Source organism: Oratosquilla oratoria, chromosome 28, assembly GCF_046742065.1.
Source record: "Oratosquilla oratoria isolate Oo_2021 chromosome 28, ASM4674206v1, whole genome shotgun sequence".
Taxonomy (NCBI): Eukaryota; Metazoa; Arthropoda; class Malacostraca; order Stomatopoda; family Squillidae; genus Oratosquilla; species Oratosquilla oratoria.
In genome coordinates this window covers 569,734-592,657 of record NC_134804.1, presented here as the reverse complement: position 1 = coordinate 592,657, position 22,924 = coordinate 569,734, and the positions used below count along the sequence as shown (strand labels likewise).

The 22,924-nt window shown below is 41.9% G+C and overlaps 1 protein-coding gene across 15 annotated transcripts in view; it reads left to right on the top strand.

The window, feature by feature from the left end:
• The window catches only part of LOC143040212 (uncharacterized), a 317,769-nt gene extending 306,944 nt beyond the window's left edge, over positions 1-10,825 (top strand). For all 15 annotated transcript variants that reach the window (XM_076210884.1, XM_076210881.1, XM_076210882.1 and 12 more), the window contains one exon: positions 4,231-10,825. In XM_076210884.1, the coding sequence (XP_076066999.1) occupies positions 4,231-5,121 (891 nt within the window). In that variant the 3' untranslated portion in view covers positions 5,122-10,825. The remainder of the gene's footprint in view (positions 1-4,230) is intronic.
• The last annotated feature ends 12,099 nt before the right edge of the window (positions 10,826-22,924 follow it).

Here is a 22,924-nt window from a genome sequence, read left to right as displayed (position 1 = left end):
TGGATGTTGCTTATGTTATCAGGGCCACAGGCAGATGAGTGCTTGAGATTATGCATTATGAGTTTTGTCTGACTGTCTATGAAGGGTGTATAGTCTGAGTCTGTGGGGAAGTCTTTCTTACGTCGAATGGTGCGTCGGTCGTCAGGGTGAGATGTAAGATGGCTCGTCTGTGCAAAATGACGTATGAGTGCGTTTGCTTGTTGTCTGTTTGAGGGTAGATTATCTGTTGTTGTGATTATTGCTGCGTGAGAGCGTGTAGTGTTAGTGTTGGATAGTGTGATGCTGTTGAGTGTTTTGTACAATTTGCTGGTGTTTGTTTTGTGATCAAGTGTATTGATCAAGTTTTGCCAATTTTGTGTTTTTTGTTCATGTATTTTATTGGCAATCACAGTGTTTAGTGTTTGTATTTGGTCTGCTATGTTTTGAGGGATAGGTGTGGGGGTATCGTGTTTAAGTGTGTCACGTTGTCTGATGAGGCCTTGGATTTCTGGTGTGAAGTTGGGGTTGTGTGATTTTCTGTTGCCTCTAGGGATGTATCTCTTGTCTGCGTTTTGTATGATTGTATTAAAAGCGTGCACAGCATTGTTTATGTTTGTGATTGGTGTACTGTTAAGTGTTTCAAAATGTTGTTCTGTCTCTTCAGTAAAGGCTTCCCAGTTAGCTCTCTTGTAATTGGTGTAAGTGTGTCTGTGGCCAGCTGGGGTGCATCTTGTTTTGGTGGTGATGATGATTGGAAGGTGGTCAGAACCAAGGGCTCCGACCACTCTCCATGATGTTGTTGGGGTTAGGCAGGGGGAGCAAAAGGTGATATCAGGAGAGGAGGGAGTGTAGAGGGCTTGGTATGGGATATGTGTATGATTATGCGTGTTGTTCATGATAGTCAATGAGTCGAATTGAGTCTGTATATCAAGCCCTCTGTCTGTGTCTGGGTTGTCGACAAACCAGGCAGACGACTTGGCGTTGAAGTCACCACCCATGATCAGGTTGGGGATTGAGGTTAGTTGGCTGAGTTGAGGTCTGAAGGTGTTTGGAACTGTGGGGGATGATTGGGGGGGAATGTACATGTTAACTATTGTTAGTGTTGAATTGTTGCCTGTGCGGATACGAATGGATTGAGTTTCTGTTGTGTTATCTGTGGTAGGGAGGAGAATTTTGGTTGTGGCACTTGTGTCCACAAAACAGATGGAATGGTGGATCAGGGTGATGAGTCCACCGCCATTGCCGTCAGTCCGGTCTTGTCTGATGGTGGTGTAATTATGAAATGATGGTGTTTTGTGTGAGATACAGATTGTAATAACTAGGGCTGAGGTTCTGGTTGAGTGCTGAGGTTCTGGTGATGGCGAGCAGGTGCAGTTGTCATCTTGTAGTTGGCCGGTTCCTAATGCTGGAAGGAGGCCTTGACTGACCTTTTATAGATATTACTGGTCAATAAGGGGACTCTACGTGTCCTTGTCCCCCAATCACAATCATTGTTGAATTTGGGCCAATTAGGTCAAAACCGGCAAGTGTAAACCACAAATCACGAGATGAAATGTCATAAATTGTTTTCGTCATAATGGGCGAGGCCATTGAACCCGTGACTTTGCACTGACCACCCAATCCAGCATAATTATGCACCACAGGAGACTGCCCACCTGGCTTCCGTCATAATTACATCATAATTATCGACTAATCCCTGGAAAGTATCAGTTTACATCAATTGAAGAAATTTACTTATAATGGGCGAGGTCATTGAACCCGTGACTTTGTGCTGACCACCCAATCCAGCATAATTATGCACCATAGGAGACTGCCCACCTGGCTTCCGTCATAATTACATTATAATTATCGACTAATCCCGGGAAAGTATCAGTTGGCATCAATTGAAGAAATTTACTTATAATTATACACCACAGGAGATTGCCCGCGGGGCTTATGTTATTATTACGTCATAATTACATCACAATTATCGACTAATCCTGTGAAAGTATCATTTGGTATCAATTGGAGAAATTTATGTCTAACCATACACCACAGGAGAGTGACGTAGGCATTACGTCATTATTACGTCATAATTATAAACTAATCCCATGCAAGTATCAAGTACCGTCTATTTGGAAAAAATAACACAAAAACAAGTATTTACGATGTAAAAAACACATGCCACCCATCGTGCGCATGATATTATGCCACCTGAGTTACGATGTTTATCCCCCCCATGTCACGCCTTGATGCCATGGAGGTAGTGATCCAATTCCTCATGGCATATTTTGATGTCACCTGATTTAGAGTCATGCCATCCCATGACAACACATCATGTCATCTAAGGTTAATGGGTTAAGTACAGCTCAGTAATCCAATTTTAAATCTGATTTCTTTCATTAAGTCGTTTACTTCGCAATTTCTTAATGCATTACTATAACTTCTCTATCTATATCTAAGCTTTTACCTATTTCTCCTGGATTTCTTTGAAAACCTAAAAAACTGTTGTTCTTCCACCTTTGGTTTATCCTTGGAGTATTAATGAAACAAGTTTTTTTGGGGATGACACCTCTTGGAGATTTCACCTTACTTGTATCCAGGCCTCTCTTTGTTGGTTCGTTTAATAGTCTTTTGTCTTTTCTCCATTGTGCCAGCTATACTAATTTCACGAACTGGATTTTAATTTATCAGTCACACAAGAAACATTGCCCATCCCACCTGAGAAGTATGATAGGGGTTACTAGGCAGGATAGAGTGAGACATGAGGAGGTGAGTAGAAGAATGGGAGTGGAAAGGGAGTTGGGAGATAGGGTTGATGAAAGAGTATTGGGATGGTTTGGACACATGGAAAGGATGAGTGAAGAAAGATTAGTGAAAGAGGTGTGGAAGGAAGGAGTGAATGTGAGGGGGCAACCAAGGATGAGATGGATGGATAGGGTAAAAGGAGTGTTGAGAAAGAGGGGAATGTCTGTTGAGGAAGGACAGAAGTGGGTGAGGATGGGAGGTATGTGTGAAAAATAAATTGACACAGCCTGAAGGGATTTCTCCCCATCTTCTCCATTTCTGCATAAAGGGACAGAGAGGGAGGGTCACTGAGGGGGTGGATGGGAGTGGAGTATGTGGGGATGGAATGGGTGAGAGTGGTTTTATGCCTTTGTTGTTTGGTTGGCTCCATTGTAAGAGGGAAAATCCTTAGGTATATGAATGTATGTACCATTATCATGTGACACATACAAAAATATATTCACATCCATGTTACAAAATAATCAGTCCAATGCTGTCCACCAAACTCCCTACTCAATGAAAACTCTTTAGACAGCCTTACAGAAAAATCCCTTCCAAGAGAAGCAGAAGCCACACTGGCATGACTGTACAAATTACCATCTATCACTGAGACAGTACTAGCATGAAATAGGCCTAGCCAGAGGAACAAACTGCCCCAGATGAAACCAATACACAGAAGACATTAACCTCTTCAATACAAGTCTCAGTCTCACTGGCAGCATCAACTGCCTTGTTTAAGATGATTTGATGATGCACCACAATACTTGTGTTATAAAATATAGTTTACAGCTGTATTACTCATTCTCTTTCACTATGAATATTAATAACCACAGAAAATATGATCAAGCCAGTTCACAGAATATGGGGGTCACTCAGTTACAACTACAAAATAAATATAATCAAGACATCAATGGAGGCATCCTCATATACCCACTAGCTCCTCATGATGCCTACTGAGGCATCATCATACAGAAGGTGTTAAGTACCTCATTTTGTACTGCTCCACCATAGTCTTACCCAAACAACAACACAATATTTCTTCTTGTGGGTCATTCTGTTGGCTGTTGATGGTTACCTGCAAGTTGTAGGTCTGTTGCAAGAGAGATCTCAACTAATAGATTCACTGATTAATTGATCTCCCATTTTACTCCTTGATGGTCTCTTTATGGTTTGGCCAATTTCCAAGATATGGCGTTTGTGTTGAATTTCAATTTCCACTCTTTGCTTTTTCCAGTATTAATGTAGTACTCCTCATATACTGTTTACTTGGTATCATCAGGAAATAAGTTTCAATATTTTTATTGTACATAGTTTGTATATAGAAGTAATTTGTTTATCTACTCAAGGAAACCCACCTCCTGTTAGGGTTAAATTTTGCTCATACAAATTTTACTATGTTCATATTGAGGAGAAGATTTGTTATGATAATTTGAATGTGCATGTATATTTTTTACAATTAATATACTACTGTGATATCTCTTTCAGCCAGGTGTGTTCAAGATGGACAAGATTTACAAGAAAAAGTCAGGTTTCTACAATCGTGGACGTGGTTTTGCAGAATTCTGCCCAAGCACAGATGATGGAGAGGTTCAACAAGAAAAACCAAAAGACATACCTTCCTGCTCTTTCACCCCTGAAGCTCCACATTTTTCATCCCCTTCATCATTAGATTCCTTTAAGGGCTACAGAGATGACTTTCACTCCTATGGGAATCAGCACCTTAACCATTACCACATACACACTCTACCCTCACAAGCACCTGTTGCAGTTCCTCCTGCTATTTCCATCCAGTGCTTGGTTGGGCATGTTAAGTGCAAATGTGATACACAGAATTCCCAAGGAATGCATAGTCCAAAATTTCATAAGGATTTACAGGATGCTGGAGATAAAATTGATAGAATTTTGGAAGCAAATGAGTGTGAAGTTGTGGAAGACTTCGAGGGTATGCAAACTGAAGTACAAGATCATTGCTGTTTTTGTTGTACTAAGCACCTTGTGAGAGTTTTCAGAAAGGAACACAGAGGAAATTATCACTGCTCTAACTGTCTTAGGAAGATTACTTTACCAACTCGCCATAAACATGGTATAGGTAGACAGCAAAATTTTTATAATCCTGTGAAGGATTGGTTGCTTAGTCCCCTTCCTAACTCCCCATCTTATTTTACACAAGCAGATCCAAGGCATAGGTCACATGTGTCAACCCTTACTTCACACCAAGGAACACCAGAAAGGATTCCAGTGTCCTCTGCCACCTGTTCTTCATCAGTACCTCCATTTCCTCGTCAATTGGAGCTTGTGAAAGAAACTGAAAATGTTGTTGATATAGAGCTTTTTGAGAGAATTGAAACTTTTCACAAAAGGAAACAGAGAACTTAAATTTCATCTTAATTTTTATGCCATTACCAGTATGATTAGGTGACTAGGCATGAGAAAGTGACATCCTCGCTATTTTCATGCTATTAATACTTGCCCCTCTCACTCTTGCTTAAATCATGTGAAAAAGATTTCTAATTTCTTCCACACCAGTACTGTTGAGTCACCCAAGGTCCTTCTCATGAACAGGCCATCACCTTTGGAAATATGTTCTTCTCCAACTAAGTCATCCATTCGCATTTTCAATTGTTCAAAATCCTGACTATGATCTCTTGTGGTTTTATTCACCTCATCTGCACACTTCCCTTAGCCTGTTCTTTGGTCTCGCACTCAGCACCACTGATTAATGAATTCTTTATGTGTATTTCCCTTCAACCATCTTCATGCCCTACACTAACAATTCCTAAACTATGACAATATATTCCCCTGAGTGACTTGTGGACCTGTCTAGAAGTTGTTTCCAGTTACCTGAAGGTTGAAAGTCTTCTGCAAGAGCAAGAGAGACCAAGGCAACAGATTGATTCATAACATGACCAAACTACTTCTGCTTTTCCATTTTCATTGTTACTCTTAAATCTTCTGTTACTGTGTTATGTTTTGTATCTCCACACATAGCCCTCAGACATCTCATTTCTATTAATCCACACAACTTTTCTCTATTCATCTCCCAGGCCTCACTTGTTTGAAGTGTAAAGGGTGAACTATAAGGGATGAAATATATTTTTCTATTAATTTCTGAAATTGCATTGTAAAAGATGATACACACACACACACACACATATGAAAAATAGATAATAGAAAAATGCAAGGAACAACCTAAACTATTTTACAGATATGTGAATGGTAAACTAAAAAACAAACAAGAAATAGAAAAGCTGCACCAAGGAAGTCATGAATATACAGAAAAACAAGAAATGGCAGAAATTATGAGCAATCATTTCAAATCGGTATTCACAATTGAGAACTCACCTAACTGTGAAGGAATATAGACAGAAATCCCCCCCAATGAAGGAAATAACTGTAACGAAGGAGGAAGTCAGTGACCAAATAAAAAAACCTTGATGTCAGAAAATCACATGGTCCAGTTGAATTGCAAATTGGATACTGAAAGAATGCGTAGAGGAGTTAACATAAAATATACAATATAATCAGATGCTCACTCAAAGAAGGAAAGGTACCACAAAACTGGAAAAATGCGAATATTGTACCAGTATACAGTATAAGCTCTTTTAACTGGAACGAGTGGGACCAAAGACGTGCCGGAAAGGGGAAATCCCGGTTATGAGAAGGGATATTAAAAAAATACATTTATTGCCTTTATTCATAGAGTACTTAAATAAAATTCATTCAATGGCTTCACTTTTGTTGTTTATTTATTTACCAGTATATTCATATATATTTATCTTTATTTTCATGAAATCATGTATGTCTCTTTGTTTAGAATGTTTGTCTCTCTGCATTAAAAATTCATTTTGAAGACAGTGAAGAGACATCACGTCATGAGTCCCCATGTAGGTGCACTGCTCCGCAAACTTGATAAATGTTGACAGTCATTTAGCGGCATCCTTCCACGTTACTCTTGGCTCTGGGTCATCTTCCTCTTCACTATCAGCCTCTGTTTCCTTACCATGCTTCTCCTCAATCACTGCCTGAATGATTTCGTCGTCAGTTAGTGTGGGGGTGATAGCTTTGTCATTGTCGACCTCCATCCACTCCTGAAGAACTTCATCAGTGATGCTAAGCTTAGCACTACTAAGCATATCCTTCAACTCAGCCATCACACCGGTTATGAGAAGGGATATTAAAAAAATACATTTATTGCCTTTATTCATAGAGTACTTAAATAAAATTCATTCAATGGCTTCACTTTTGTTGTTTATTTATTTACCAGTATATTCATATATATTTATCTTTATTTATTTTCATGAAATCATGTATGTCTCTTTGTTTAGAATGTTTGTCTCTCTCATACAATCATACAAAATGCAGACAAAAGATACATCCCTAGAGGCAACAGAAAATCACACAACCCCAACTTCACACCAGAAATCCAAGGCCTCATCAGACAACGTGACACACTTAAACACGATACCCCCACACCTATCCCTCAAAACATAGCAGACCAAATACAAACACTAAACACTGTGATTGCCAATAAAATACATGAACAAAAAACACAAAATTGGCAAAACTTTATCAATACACTTGATCACAAAACAAACACCAGCAAATTGTACAAAACACTCAACAGCATTACACTATCCAACAGTAACACTACACGCTCTCACGCAGCAATAATCACAACAACAGATAATCTACCCTCAAACAGACAACAAGCAAACGCACTCATACGTCATTTTGCACAGACAAGCCATCTCACTTCTCACCCTGACGACCGACGCACCATTCGATGTAAGAAAGACTTTCCCACAGACTCAAACTATACACCCTTCATAGACAGTCAGACAAAATTCATAATACATAGTCTCAAGCACTCATCTGCCTGTGGCCCTGATAACATAAGTAACATCCACCTAAAACACATTGGACCACAAGGTATACACGCACTCACAAACATTGCAAACTACAGCTTTTCACACAACACTATACCCGACATCTGGAAGCATGGTAAAATAATCACCATTCCAAAACCGAACATAGACCCAACAATCCCAACATCGCACCGTCCAATCACACTTCTCTGCACCCCCTCTAAAGTCATTGAATGCCTAATTCTTAAACTTGTCACACAACATATTCTCCTTGCTGACTCACAACACGGTTTTAGGCCACTACACTCCACAAACACTCTTCTGACAAACCTCACACAAAGAATTTTAGATGGCATCAATTCAGATAGGCCCCACCAAAGAACACTTCTTATAACATTAGACATTAGTAAAGCTTTTGATGCTATCCCCCGCCACAACCTAACAAATAAAATATATAACACAGACATGCACAATAACACCAAAAGATGGCTGGCCAATTATCTGGCAGGTAGGAATGCTTACGTGTCATATAATGGCCAATCATCGCACATCAGAAACATTAAGAACGGAGTACCATAGGGCTCAGTTCCATCCCCCACACTATTTAATCTATACATGCATGACTTACCCACGCCAGACACCTCAGAAATACAAATCTCTTCCTACGCAGATGACATAACAATCACATGCACACATCGTAACACAGACAAAGCTGCAGAAACAATCCAGCCATACCTTGACACACTCAACACATGGTTCATCACAAACAGACTCAAAATAGCTCCAACCAAATCTACAGCAACACTTCTCACCAACTGGACAAAAGAACACAAATACATACCTCATCTCTACATCAACAACACTCTAATACCACACACAAACACACCGAAAATTCTTGGTGTAACATATGATACATCCATGTCTTTCAAACAACACATCACAAACATAAAAAACAAATGCACACCCAGACTTAAGTCACTCACTGGAACAACATTTAGACAAAAAAACAACAACTAATATAACAATATACAAACAATGCATACGCTCAGTGTTGAATTATGCGAGTCCTGCATGGGCTCCTAATCTCAGTGAAACACACCACAACACCCTTCAAATCATACAAAACAAAGCCCTAAAAACAATTACAGGCTGCACAAATACAACACCTACAGACCATTTACACCATGAAACAAAAGTCCTAAAAGTCAAGGACCACCTCGACATGAGAGGCACACAAACACTTGCCGCAGCCACCACAAACACATCACACCCACTACACTACATAGCAGAACACCCACACAAACCAAGAAACATTAAAACAACACCCAAAGACCGGTATCACGCACAGATACTCTCTTCTCTTCCTCCACAACCACCAAATACCAGCCTCCGGAAACATATTCATAATCATATCACTCACCGCTCCATTAACACACTGAAAGACAACACACTGCTGCATGCCAGACCCCCTGATATCCACCCTTCTGAATCCTCTCTCCCACGAAAGGACAGAGTCCATTTGGCCAGACTGCGGTGCGGTCACCACCCAGCACTTCTAAGCTACCAGAAGAGGCTGGATGACTGTGTTGTGAACAGCTGCCCAGGATGTAACACTTCACCCCATACCATACAACACATAATGGAAGACTGCATTATACACAATCATGCACACAAACAACACAACATATACTCTATAAAGGATTTGTGGGAAAACCCAGTTTCGGCTATGGCATTCCTTGGGAAGACGGGACTGCTCGGACAGTCTAGGGAACGACAACAACAACAACTCAGCCATCACTGCCTTCCTTTGCTGTCAGTATGTGTTTGTGTGTTGAGAGAGTTGCTAATAGACAGTCGCACGCTTAATATCAGGTGTCTTATTACAGTGGGCACTGGGCCTGATGGAGCAGCGGGATTTGTGGGAGATGGCGGGAAAGATGCGCGCTACCTCTGGCGGTGGCAGGAGTGGCGTGGGAATTTTAAATTTTATTTTTTTCGAATTTTTACATTTTTATACAAAATTGTTATTTCCTCGTGAATAATATGCCGGTTATAAGGAGCCGGATATGAGAATAACAGATAAAAGAGCTTTTACTGTATAAAGGAGGAAACAAGGAAAGTCCAACTAACTACAGACCATCTCCCTAACAAGCACAGTAGCAAAAATATGTAAAAAAGTGATCAAAAGTAGATGGGTTAAACACCTGGAAGAAAAAACTATACTGAACTCAAATAAATTTGGATTTAGACAAGGAAGATCATGTACAACAAACCTGATCTGCTTCTATTTGAGACTAACAGATATAGTACAAGAGAGGGATGGATGGGCAGATTGTGCCTATCTAGACCTACAAAAAATATTTGATAAGGTACCACACAAGAAATTAAAAAGAAAAATAGAATCAGTATGTGGCATCGGAGGTAAATTATTAGAATGGATGGAAGACTTCCTGACTGGGAGAAAAATGAGGGTAGTAATTAAAGACAAATGGCATGAAGGAGTTGAGTGTTATATGAATTTCTTCGCAGATGATGCAAAAATAATAAAGTAAGAACAGAGGGGGACTGTGATTCATTACAATCAGACCTGGACAAAATCTGGAAATGGACTTATAAGTGGGAAGTGAACTTCAATATCAAGAAATGTAGTATAATGTAGTTGGAAAAAGTAAAAACAGAATTTCAAAAATTATAAAATTGGTGAGGAAATAAAAAAGTGTACTCGGAAAGAGACCTTGGACTAATAATCACCAAGGACAGGACACCGGATAAACATATAAACAAAATTGTTGGAGAAACCTTCAACCTATTAAGGTCAATGAAAATGGCATTTGACTATTTGGATGAAGAAATCATTCAAAAAATATTAGTTACATTGATTAGACCAAAACTGGAAAATGTGGCAACACTATGGACACCCAGTACAAAAAAGAATATAAGGAAATTAGAAAGAATACAGAGAGCAACAACAAAGTTAGCACTAGCTCTTTCCAAATTAACATACGAACAAAGATTATCCAGATTGGAACTACCAACACTGGAGCAGAGAAGAGAAAGAGGTGATCTACTGACAATCTATAGAATCATGAAAGGAATGAAAATCCTTGATAAGAATGATTTACCATAAAATGACAATGGAAAAACAAGAGGTCATGGAAAGAAACTCAAAAAGGATAACTATGGAAGAGATTCGGGGAAAAAAAAAAAAAAGCTTCCCACACAGAGTGCTGGATATCTTGAATAACTTAGATAAAGAACTGTGTGTGCAAATTCTATTCAAGATTTTAAGAAAAAATTTGATGCTGAAAGACACAAAGGTCACCACGAGCATAGCTTCCTTCCCATATAATATATATCATAGACGTCAATAAGGTAATAATGTCAATCCAAATAATGATGTCTATGTGTATATATACACACATATATATATATATATATATATATATATAATATATATAATATATATATATGATATATATATATACAGTGCTCAACAAAAGTTTAGGCCAGGTGTGTGTCAGACAAGTTGTAGCATGATAAAAGTTTTATAAAAAATATTAATCTTACCCTTAATACTTTGTTGGGCATCCTTTGCATTTCTTGACATCCCTCAGGCATTGTGGCATGGACATAGCAAGATCATGTAGCTTCTGGGTAGGTATAGCATCCCAACAAGCCCTAATTTCCTTCTCCAGCTTGGGGAGAGTGCTGATGTCCTTTCCTTGTAACCTGTGTTTAACCACCTGCCAAAGATTCTCAATTGGGTTTAAATCTGGACTGTTTCTGGGCCAATCCTCAATGAACTTAATCTCACAGTCTTTAAGCCAGGTTATAACAGATTTGGCAGTGTGGCAGGGGGCACTACCCTGTTAGGACACACTTCCACCTGTTAACTCAAAGCTCTCCTCCAGATGTTCATTTAGCAGCTCATAATAAATGTACTGGTTTATTTAATGTTGGCAGGCAACACAACAAGCCTCCCCAAGCCCCTGCCTGAGAAACAACCCCATACCATTAATGAACTGGGGTGTTTCACGGTTCCACAAAGGTAGCGTGGGTCAAGGGGGTCTCTGCCACACTTCCAATATACATTACCACTCTTCCCCTACGAACCTTCTGCACATGGGTGAGAATCGATTCCTTGATGGGATGGTGTCTTGTGTAACCGAGCTCATGAACATGTATACTAACAGTATGTACAGACACTTCACTGAACAGACCACTAATATTTTCCTTAATTTTACTGGCTGAAAGATGAGGAGTCTTCTCTAGGTCTCTCTTAACAATGTTATCAAGATGCCTAGAGATCTTATGAGGCCTCCCATACTGCTCTTTCTGGGTTGGTATGGAATCACACCCTCCCTCCACCTTGTAATGTAACGCCTCACAACGCAATCACTTATTTTAAGTTGGTCAGCTATTTCCTTAGTTTGCTTACTGGCCTTTTTGAGAGCGATAATCTGGGCAATAGTTTCAGACAATAACTGCCTCACTTTCCCCATAATAAGACCACAAACACTCCCAAGCTTTAAATAAAAAACAATAATAATAATAATAAAAAAATGAATAAATAAATAAAAAAAATCCCAAAATGGTGTAAGTCAGAAGAACACAACAACAAAATTCTCTTGCTACAGTGAGTGGGAAATTCGAGGGATGCAATGATGTCATGCAGCCGGCCCAAACTTGTGACTAAATTAAATCGCCCTCATCTATGCCATTCTTTTTTAGACATAAGTTTAATCCGCCCCTGCTCACCTGGCCTAAACTTTTGTCGAGCACTGTGTATATATATATATATACGTATATATATATGTGTGTGTGTGTATTTACCTAGTTGTATTTTGCGGGAAGGGGAGCTATGCCCGTGGTGTCCCACCTGTGTGTGTGTGTGTGGGCATAGTACATGCATGATTAGCTCCTCAAAACTTAATTCCTTGCTACGGGCCTATTCGTAATACAAGTCAAGGTTCCACTACTTCCATTTTGTGATGGAATGTTTATGTGCTAAAAATTCCTAAAAATAATCCTCTAATGGAATCCTGAATTGGAGGGTGGGGATTTTTCCCTTCACCTAAATTTAAGGTTCCTAGTGTATACTTACATACAAATATGTCCTCATGATGTAATAGAGGGGTGGAGTGAGAGATGTAATGTCACTCATGCTTACATGTAATCTCACATGTAGAACCTTTGTCAAAGAAAAAGAAAATAAACTAAAAATGATACTTAATTAAATCCCTGGCCTTACAATGAGAGTGGTGAAAAATGATGGTAGACTATTGAAAAAAAGATCTAGACACTATTTTTGCATGGAGCCAAGAATGAGAAATGAAGTTCAATGCCAAAAAATGCAAAGTACTGGAAATAGACAATCATGGCAAAAGTGAAATCAAAAGCAAATGAGGAGAAAGACTTAGGAGTGTTGGTAAAAGACAACTTGCCTCCTGACAAACATATCAATAAGATTGTAGGTGAGACATATGGACTACTGCAGAATATTAAAGTGGCATTCTACGATATGGATAAAGAGATAATGAAAAAATCTCATCAATATCTTGATTCTTCCAATACTGGAATATGGATCAGTATTATGGTCCCCACACAGAGTGAAGGATGTGAGCAAGATTAGGAGAATACAAAAGGCAGCAACCAAACTGGTCCCCAGCCTAGCAGATGAACCATATGAGGAAAGATTAAAAGTACTGGGTCTGCCAACTTTAAAAGATTGAATAGAAAGCTGTTATATGATTTCAGTATTCAGGTCACTAATGGGAATAAATTGCATTGACAGAAGAGATCTGATTAAAAATGAGAGGGGTTTAAGAGGTCATAGAGGTAAATTAAGAAAGACCACATGACTAAAGTACATGAAGAAACAGTTTTCCATATACATACATTTATATTTGGAATGGCTTATAAGGTGATGTATCCCAAGCTCAAATAATACATGATTTCAAATATAGGTATGTTAGAAAATTAGAGAATAGGAGATGGGACCCAATGAGTACTGCTCCTTTCCTATATACTATAATTAGGTAAATATAAATACAGGAGACAGAAATGCCAGACACTAACTTTTCAATGAGCTCAAAATTCTGGCCAATACTAACATTGACACTCTTTTATTACCAGACTTACCTTTGGGTGGCATAATGATGGTTGTTCTGGGCAGAAAAACAGTGAAATATTCCAAATATTTGGGGGGGAGGGGAAACAAGTTAGCATGCATCCCACAGTCATCTAGCAGACAATTGCTGAACTCTTGGCCTAAGTTTGTAACACCCAGGCCCTGAATATATAAAATATCCTATCTATGGACATAAGTCTTGTCTTAGTTATGGTGCAATCATTGAGTAGAGACATAACTATGATATTTACCTAGTTATGTCTCGACGGATCCGGGACGTAATCCCTCCCGGACACAATCCCCCCGGACAAAATACCTCCAGACAATATCCCTCCTGGACAGAATCCCTCCACAAAAGTGAGCGGACTGGACAAAATCCCCCACATTATTGTATCAAAATGATTTGGAAACTATAAATGAATATGTAATTGATTGGACATAAAATGTATTTATTTGTTACCTGCAGTAATTCTGCAGTCAAAGCAAGTTATTAAAGACTTTATAATGTTAATTGGCTATTCTCGAAAGTTCAAGACCTAACGAGATTGGCTTAAGATCGGGAAAGATGGAGTTCCATGGTTGCTGACGTCAGAGACATGGCACCTTGGTAAGGTAAGGTAAGATGTTACTTGCTTTACATGTGATGGTATATAAGGGGAGATCTGCTAATCTGAAGTCACACACACAGCAGGTCACACAAGAGCCTTGCACATCGTTCCTCTGCCAGTATGGTCTTAGACCATCAATTTAAAAATCTACAAGATATCTCCCCCACGCAATGAAGTGCAGTGATTTACGCCTTCGTGTGTTACAAATCGGAACTGGTCAGCTACACAAATGCCATGTGAGTGATAGTGAAATGTGCATCCCTTTGACTTACAGAACATAGAAGAATATTTTTAACACAGGAGCATCTCCTCCAGCGAGGACAAAGAAGACGTGTCCCCAAGACACCCTGATGAACCTCACCGGCAAAAAAGACTAAAAGTCACCTACTCCAATGAAAGTGCCCAGTGGATGGAAAACCCCTTTCACAAAGCTGTTGACTGGGTCCCCCTGAAGAAATGCAAATGGACACTGCCCAAAATTCGGAACACAGCCCTCCTGACACAAATTCCATTGACAAGCATCCTGCCCCATCAACGCCAACAGACGCACCTACACCCTCAAATGCCTTAAAAGAGACAGACAAGGAAGGTCAGTTGACCAGTTTGACATATGCTACTGTTGCCGCATCAAACTGTAAGCCAAAGGAGGGTGGATGGCAGATTGTCAACAATTGGCGCCATCGTTTAAAAAAACCCTAACCCGCACATAGCCCGTTGAAGTTCCCAGTGATAATCAAACCCATGGAGAACCCAGCCCGATTCCTAAAGCTGGGGTTCTGGCAGCAAGCACAGTTGATCAAGGAGATGGTGGCCCCAGTCGAAGGAATTCGACAAATGCCCTCTGGAGAATGGCTGATTAGCTGCTCATCGGCAAAACAGCAGGGACTGCTCCTACGCACCCCTGTCCTAAAAACAGACCGCCAAAAAATCGAGATAACTACCAGAATCCCCAAGACAATTGTTGTGGGAGTAGTGAAGGGAGTCCCCATCAATGACGACACAGTAAGCTTGCACAAGAGAGACTTGGAGACCCAAGATCTTCCCGTCAATGATATCAAGAGACTCATGTCAGGAGGGCACACCAACAAGGTCAGTAAGAGTGGCATTTCTTGCAGACACCCTTCCCTCCACTGTCAGATTAGGATTTACTTTACACCAAGTTGCCCCCTATGTCACTCCAGTAAGAAGATGCACAAAGTGTCAACTTCTAGGGCACTTAAGGAAGGAGTGCCAATGCAAGGTACCTTGGTGTGCTAAATGCAGCAAAGGATATCCCACCCAGGACTGCAGAGAGCAGCAACTTCTCTGTGTAAATTGCTGTGGAAATCACTCTGCTGCTTATCACGGATGCCCAGAAGTGGCTATTAGGAGGGTAGCGCATGAGATATAAACCCAGAGATATGTCACCTTCTCGGAAGCGCTGGCTGCTGCCAGGGAGCGATGGACTACCCACCTTAGAGAAGAGTGGGCAAAGGAGAGGGACTTTGAGACAGCCCCCAGGTCCCCTAAACACCTTTTAGAAAACGCACCCCCAATCCAGGCGGTTAAATCAAAAGACTCCATAGCAGCTGTTTCACCTTGCACTGGACCTCCACCAACAAGTGAGGAAGTCTGCACTCCCGAAGAAACGCCGCCTGCCAAACCCCCGACGACCACTACCACCGAAATGGAAGGGAAGAAGAGGGTTAAGAAACGTAAGATAAGGAAAAGAAAGACGGACCAGACCATCTCCCCCCACCCCGAGGGATCCTTCCCCACCAGCACGAACCTTCCTCCTGAGACGTCTCCTCCCTTAGTGGAAGAATAGATAACGACACTCCCACAAGACAGAGCAGCCTCACTTCCAGACCCCTCCACCCCCTTCTCAAGCTCCAACGAGAACCTGAAAGCCACAGTCGAAATAATACAAAAAGACCTAGCTCACTCCAACCCACAGGCAGCTTGGCTTCTAGACGGAATCTTTGTGATTCTTAGTACAATCATGGAAATTGGAAATCATGGCTGTACTTAGAATTATGCAGTGGAACTGTTGGGCAATTAACACTTCCTGGGATCAACTAGTGCAGCATCTCGCCAAACACCACTACGAGGTAATTGCACTACAATCACTTCAGAAACACCATCTTCAGCTACCAACTCTGCCAGGCTACCACTACCTGCCCTTTTATGGGACCGATGCTTCAGGCAAAGCAAAGGTAGCCACATATGTTTCCCTAGGCCTAGCTGCCCAAGTTGGAACCTTGCCTGGACCTCCACTGGAGGCAGGATATGGTACGGTCTCTTCTGTCAAGGTGAAAGGAAACCAGACCATTAACATACTAAACTCTTACAGTTCAGAAATGACTAGGCACTTTGAATGGCTTGGAGCTTTCTCTGACAACTGGGTAGTGGTGGGGGATTTTAATTGTCGCGACGCCTTATAGGAAGACGAATATCCCCATTTCTCTCCTGAACTCACCTCACAGTTAGACTCTGTGGATATGGTCTTCCTCAATGATGGCACCCACACCAGAGTTCCAGACATTGTAGGACACAGTAAGTCAAACTGAAAGCCACAGTCGAAACAATGCAAAAAGACGTAGCTCGCTCCAACCCACAGGCAGCTCGGCTTCTAGACGGAATTTTTGTGATTCTTAGTATAATCATGGAAATTGGAAATCCTCAAACATAGCAGGAGCCACGGACTGGTTCACACTTGGGGACCCTTTGTCTTCAGATCATCTCCCTATCTGCGTCTCCATATACCTCTCACCTGTAGTTCACCTGCCTCCACTGCAAGGAAACCTTAACCTTCAAAAGGCAAACTGGACTGCATACAAAGAGTTCTTGAACAACAAAATTAGCCTAGACCTCGATACCTCGGTGGACAGCTTAAATCAACAGTTCACTGGCATAGGCAGCAGCTAGACATGCAATCCCATCCATCAGCACAGGTCAGGGAAGGTGTGGCCACCCTCGGTGGACAGAGGACTGCAAGATTGCTGTCCACAACAAAAGGTGCCTACCATTGGTACATGAGAGAAGGTTCGGAGGACGCCTTCATCGAGATGAAGACAACAAATTCACATTGCAAGAGGACCATAGCCCAAGCAAAGCTTGTATACTGGATGAATAGCAAGGACAACACATTGGACCTAAGCACAGCTTGGAAAAAGTTCAAGATCCTAAAGAGCTGCTATAACCCACTGGATAGTGACCTTACAGCCCCAGACAGTACGAAAGCTTTCTCCACCATTTTGCTAGTGCAAGTACCATGGCCAGCCTCCCCGTGGCACAACTGCGCCTCCGTCGCGAACAAGAATCTCGGATGGATCTTTCTCCACCGAAAGGGGAAGACTTGAGCCTAACCCTACAAGAATTGCACTGGGTGCTCAGGGCAACCTGGACAAACAAGAAGTCGCCTGGAGCAGATAAGGTCACACACCCTCTCCTACAGCAACTGCCTCCTTCCATGCAAATGAATCTGCTAAGATTATATAACAAATGCTGGAAGCAAGGCATTGTTCCTAGTGCCTGGAAGCATGCTATTGTGGTACCAATTCCCAAGGCAAACAAGAGCAGGAAAAGCGTAACCAACTACAGGCCTGTCTCGCTCACCTCCCATGTAGGAAAACTCTATGAGCGAATAGTACTGAATCGACTGAAGTCCCTGGTGGAAGACAAGGAATCCCTCCCAAGACTTCAAGCCGGTTTTAGAAAAGGGAGAAGCATCACTGACCACTGACTCTCTGAACATATCCGTAGGGCCCAAAGACAGAGATGGATTCTACAGATGTGCTTTTTAGATATTGCCAAATCTTTTGATACCATCTGGCACGGTAAACTGCTATCTAAACTCAAGTCTATTGGAGTTTCGCTGGGACTGTACAAATTTGTGCAGTCCTTCCATTCTGGTCAATCCATGGTGGTACACTGGAAAGGACACCTCAGCCGACCGTCAACCATTGATATGGGAGTCCCCCAGGGCTCTGTAGTTGCCCTGCTCCTTGGAGACGTAGGAAAAGGAGTGAGAAAGGACACTGTTGTCACGGCCTATGCTGATGACATAGCATTATGGAGGAAATCTAGGCACCGGCGGCCCAAGAAGGATTCTGACCAACACAAATCAGAACTCCGTCTCTTTCAGAGACAAGTTGACCTGATGATGACCCAACTGACCAACCTGGGCTTCATGCTCTCCACAGCAAAGACTGTTTACATGCCAGTTCATGGCATAGGTTACAACAAAGGAGACTACCCTGACTGGAATTACATCAAAATGGGTGGAACTTCCGTATACCTAGCTAAGGCAGTTCGATATTTAGGGGTCATCTTCCAGAGAGACAGAAAATGGACTAGCCACATAAATCAGGTCATAATAAATGCTAGATGAGCCCTAAACCTCGTCTGAGTCATCCGCTGAGAGCCCTGGGGTCAAAGGGGGGAAATACTGATATCCATAGTCAAGAGTTTGGTACACTCCCGGCTCCTCTTCGGATCTCCTGCCATGCATGATCTTCCCCCGGGGGTAGTGTATAGATTAGCCAGAGTGGAGTGCCAAGCGCTCCGCCTGGGTCTCGGCTTGCCAGCATCAGTTCCACATGAACAAGTATATAATGAAGTAGGTGTTCTTCCTCTTCGGTATCAACTGAAGAAAGATGCCTGCAACTACTTGTTCACTAGTGCTAAAGTTGCAAATTCCACGGACGAGGGACTCAGGGAGGATTGGTTACCGGCCTCACAGACAACACACATTCAGGTCCTGGAGCTGCAGCGTCTACGTCGTGGGACCACCCCCCAACCCCAAGAGTTGGGGGCCAAATGGCAGCAACCACCCCTGGCCATCAGCTCTACGCAGGTGGCACCGATCCCCAAGAGGAGCTACGCCTGCCTTGGGGAGTACCACAATCCTTTTTCCTAACGTGCAATATTACGTTTTTTCTGCACCGAGGGGTGATTTTCCGGCGATCACCCCTCTTCTTCTACTTTTAGCTGGAGATGTAGAGAGCAATCCTGGGCCCACCACAAAATACACATGCCCAACATGCTCTATACCCATTACTTCGAGCAGACAGACAAAGGCCTCAGTTCAGTGCAATATGTGCAAAAACTGGGCCCACCTCACTTGTACAACACTTGCTGACACAAACCAATACACAAACACTTGGACATGTTCTAACAGCTGCCCAGGATGTAACACTTCACCCCATACCATACAACACATAAAGGAAGACTGCATTATACACAATCATGCACGCAAACAACACAACATACGCTCTATAAAGGATTTGTGGGAAAACCCAGTTTCGGCTATGGCATTCCTTGGGGAGACGGGACTGCTCAGACAGACAGTCTAGGGAACGACAACAACAACAACAACACACATTCAAGGTCTACCTGGCTCCATCAAGGACCTCTGCATAAAAGCCGGGCTTCCTCCCGATGCTAGACAACTTGTTACCCAGTGTCAGGTGGATCTCTTTCCCCCCTGGGTACTCGAACCACCAACAGTTGTCTCAGAAATTCCAGGATTGGGATGCCAAGACGGTATGCATCTTCTCTTAGCACATGTGAGGGAGATGATAAGGATGGAGTACAAGGAAGACTTCCTTGTCTACACAGATGCCTCTGTGCTTGAGGATGGCCCCACAGGTGCAGGGATATTCTTGGAAACACACAAGAGTCCATCTCCGTGCAGCTTCCCCCCACCTCCATCTTCTCAGCCGAATTGATCGCCATTTGGGAAGCCATAAAAATTGTTCTCGCTCTTCCCCATCCGCCAACTTGCATCACCATGCTCTCAGATTCAAGAGCCAGCCTTAAGGCACTGCAGAGCTGTCAATACGACTCACAACCTGACACCTTGCAGGAAATACTGCACCTCACTGCTGAAGCCTCCAACAAAGATATTTAAATAAGATATCAATGGGTTCCCTCTCATGTGGGGTTGCACAGTGATGAAAAGGCAGATGGGGCAGCCAAGAAGGACGCCTTGGTGCCTGAAGAGGACATGATCTCCATCAAGTTCACAGTCAGCGACCCCCTGCACAAGATCAACAGAGCCATCTGGGAGACCTGGAATTCAGACTACACCGCCACTGCCATCTCTCGTGGATGGCCAACAACAGCCTGCCTTGGAGGAAAACCACCTTCCCCTCTGTACCCCCCTATATGTTAGCCATGATATCCAGAATAAGGGTAAATCATTGGCGAACCAAATTCCTTAATATTCTCTGTACCAGTGGCAGAGAACAGGTCTTGTTCAATCACTGCCTTTTCATTTGCAGGCAGTTGAGGGACCATTTTAAAAACTTAAGAAATCTCTTTGGAAATCCCTCCACCACCCTAGACCAATTGAGGGCAAACAGCACACCAGATGCCGGAAAATCTCAAATAATCCTAGCTGCCAGCCTGATCTGCTATGACCCCCTCCAGCTGGGTCAAATGTAGCAAAATTCTACACTCCGGTAAATAAATAAAATAAGTAAATAAATATATAATTGAATAAATAAGTAATGAATAGATAAATAAAGGAAAGATATTATGGCCATAGAAGTTATTAAAGGCAGTCCTTAAATTGGCTAGCTCTGCAGGAAAAAAAAAAAAAAATTAAATCATACAATTATCTGCAACCATGGAAGTCATTACTAGTAACAAAGGTGGTCAAAAACTATTGTTTGAAGGTTATATGTACACTAAGAAAAAGAGTACTAAGTCTACTATTCGTTGGGAATGTTCTCAGCGTATTGCTCAAACATGTAAAGGTGCCATTGTCACAGATTTGAATATCTCTACAACTTCCAAGAACATTCCTTACAACCACCCAGCATGATCAGAGCTCACAGCTGCTGCCAAAATCCGCTCCAACCTGAAAGTTGAGGCCTCCAACTCCAGAGTCACCCCTTCACAGATCCTTGCTGACACCACTTCCATCCTTCCTGTGGAGGTACGTGCTGCACTTGGTGAGAATGACAGCATCAAGCGGGACATCTGCAGACAGCGTTCCAAGATGTTCCCCCCTGCCCCTGCATCAGTGAAGGACCTGTTTGTGGATGGTGACTTTGCCCGCACCATTGGCCCCAACCCTCAGCAGTTTCTGATCCATGACAACGACTCCCCCAACCACATCATAGTGTTTACATCTGACTCAGCCCTCCGCCATCTCTCTGCAGCAGACGTCTGGTACATGGATGATACCTTTGCCACCTCACCACCTGGTTTAGCTCTATGTTATCCATGCCCAGCTTGGTGACTCTGCTGTCAGCCTCATCTATGCCCTCCTGTCAGACAAGTGTGAATCGACATAGATGTCCTCACAGCTGTCATCGACTGCTGCTCAGTCCTTGGATACCAGCCTGATCCAACAACTATCATCACTGATTTTGAGCTTGCTGCTATCAGTGCTACCAGAGCTGTCTTTGGTCATCACATAACAACCCATCGTGTTTCTACTATCTGATACAGTGCACCTGGCGTAAGGTTCAAGATCTTGGCCTCGTTGAGCTCTACCGTTCTTCAGAAGAAATCAAGTTGTTTGTTGGGATGTTGGATGGCCTCACCTACCTGCCTGAAGATGATATTCCCCCTTGGCATGGGATATCTCAAAGGCAGCACTCCTGATGGCCTGGAGCCACTTGTGGACTACTTTGATACTACCTACGTCACTGGCACCTTCCGTAAGACTCAACCTCCTCCTGCTGCTGATGGCTCTGTTCCACCACTCCGCCTCCACCCAATTCCACCTATGTACCCTGCATCAATGTGGAATGTTCATGCTATCACCCTTGCTGATGGATCCAGGACCAACAACACCTCTGAAGACATGGAATAATGGCTTCACCCACCTTGTAGGCCATAAGCATCCAACCATCTTCAGTTTCATAGACAATATTCAGAAAGTGGCTGCAGATGTTAAAACAGCACTATACAAGGCAGACTATGGCCAGCCTCCCAAGAAACTACTACACATTACAAACATATATAAAAATATTATATATATTAAAATACATAAATATATAAACATATACTCACATATACAGTCAAATATTATATGAGAATATTATATATTAAAATACATTAATCTAGGAGGAATTCTGTCCAGTCAAATATTATATGAGAATATTATATATTAAAATACATTAATCCAGGAGGAATTCTGTCCAGTCAAATATTATATGAGAATATTATATATTGAAATACATTAATATGTAAACCTTAATCTAGGAGAGATTCTGTCCAGGGGGATTGTGTCCAGGAGGGATATTGTCCAGGGGGATTGTGTCCAGAAGGGATTATGTCCGGACATCATCTCAACACAGTTATATTGTCACCATGAATATGTTAAGTATGAACAAAAAATTAAGTCAAAACAAGGGAATATGTAAAAATATAATATTTTGTATATTAAGTCATTATTCTTACTTTTTCTACTCGGTTAATTTTTCTTTTTTTTTTAAGTTATGGTTGCATTTAAATATAAATATTTTTATTTGATAAGAAATAAATTTTAACTTGTCATGACAATGATGCTTTGTAAACAATTGGCAGTACATCTGACTACAGACCACCTGCACTTACCTAACCTAACCCCTCAGGGA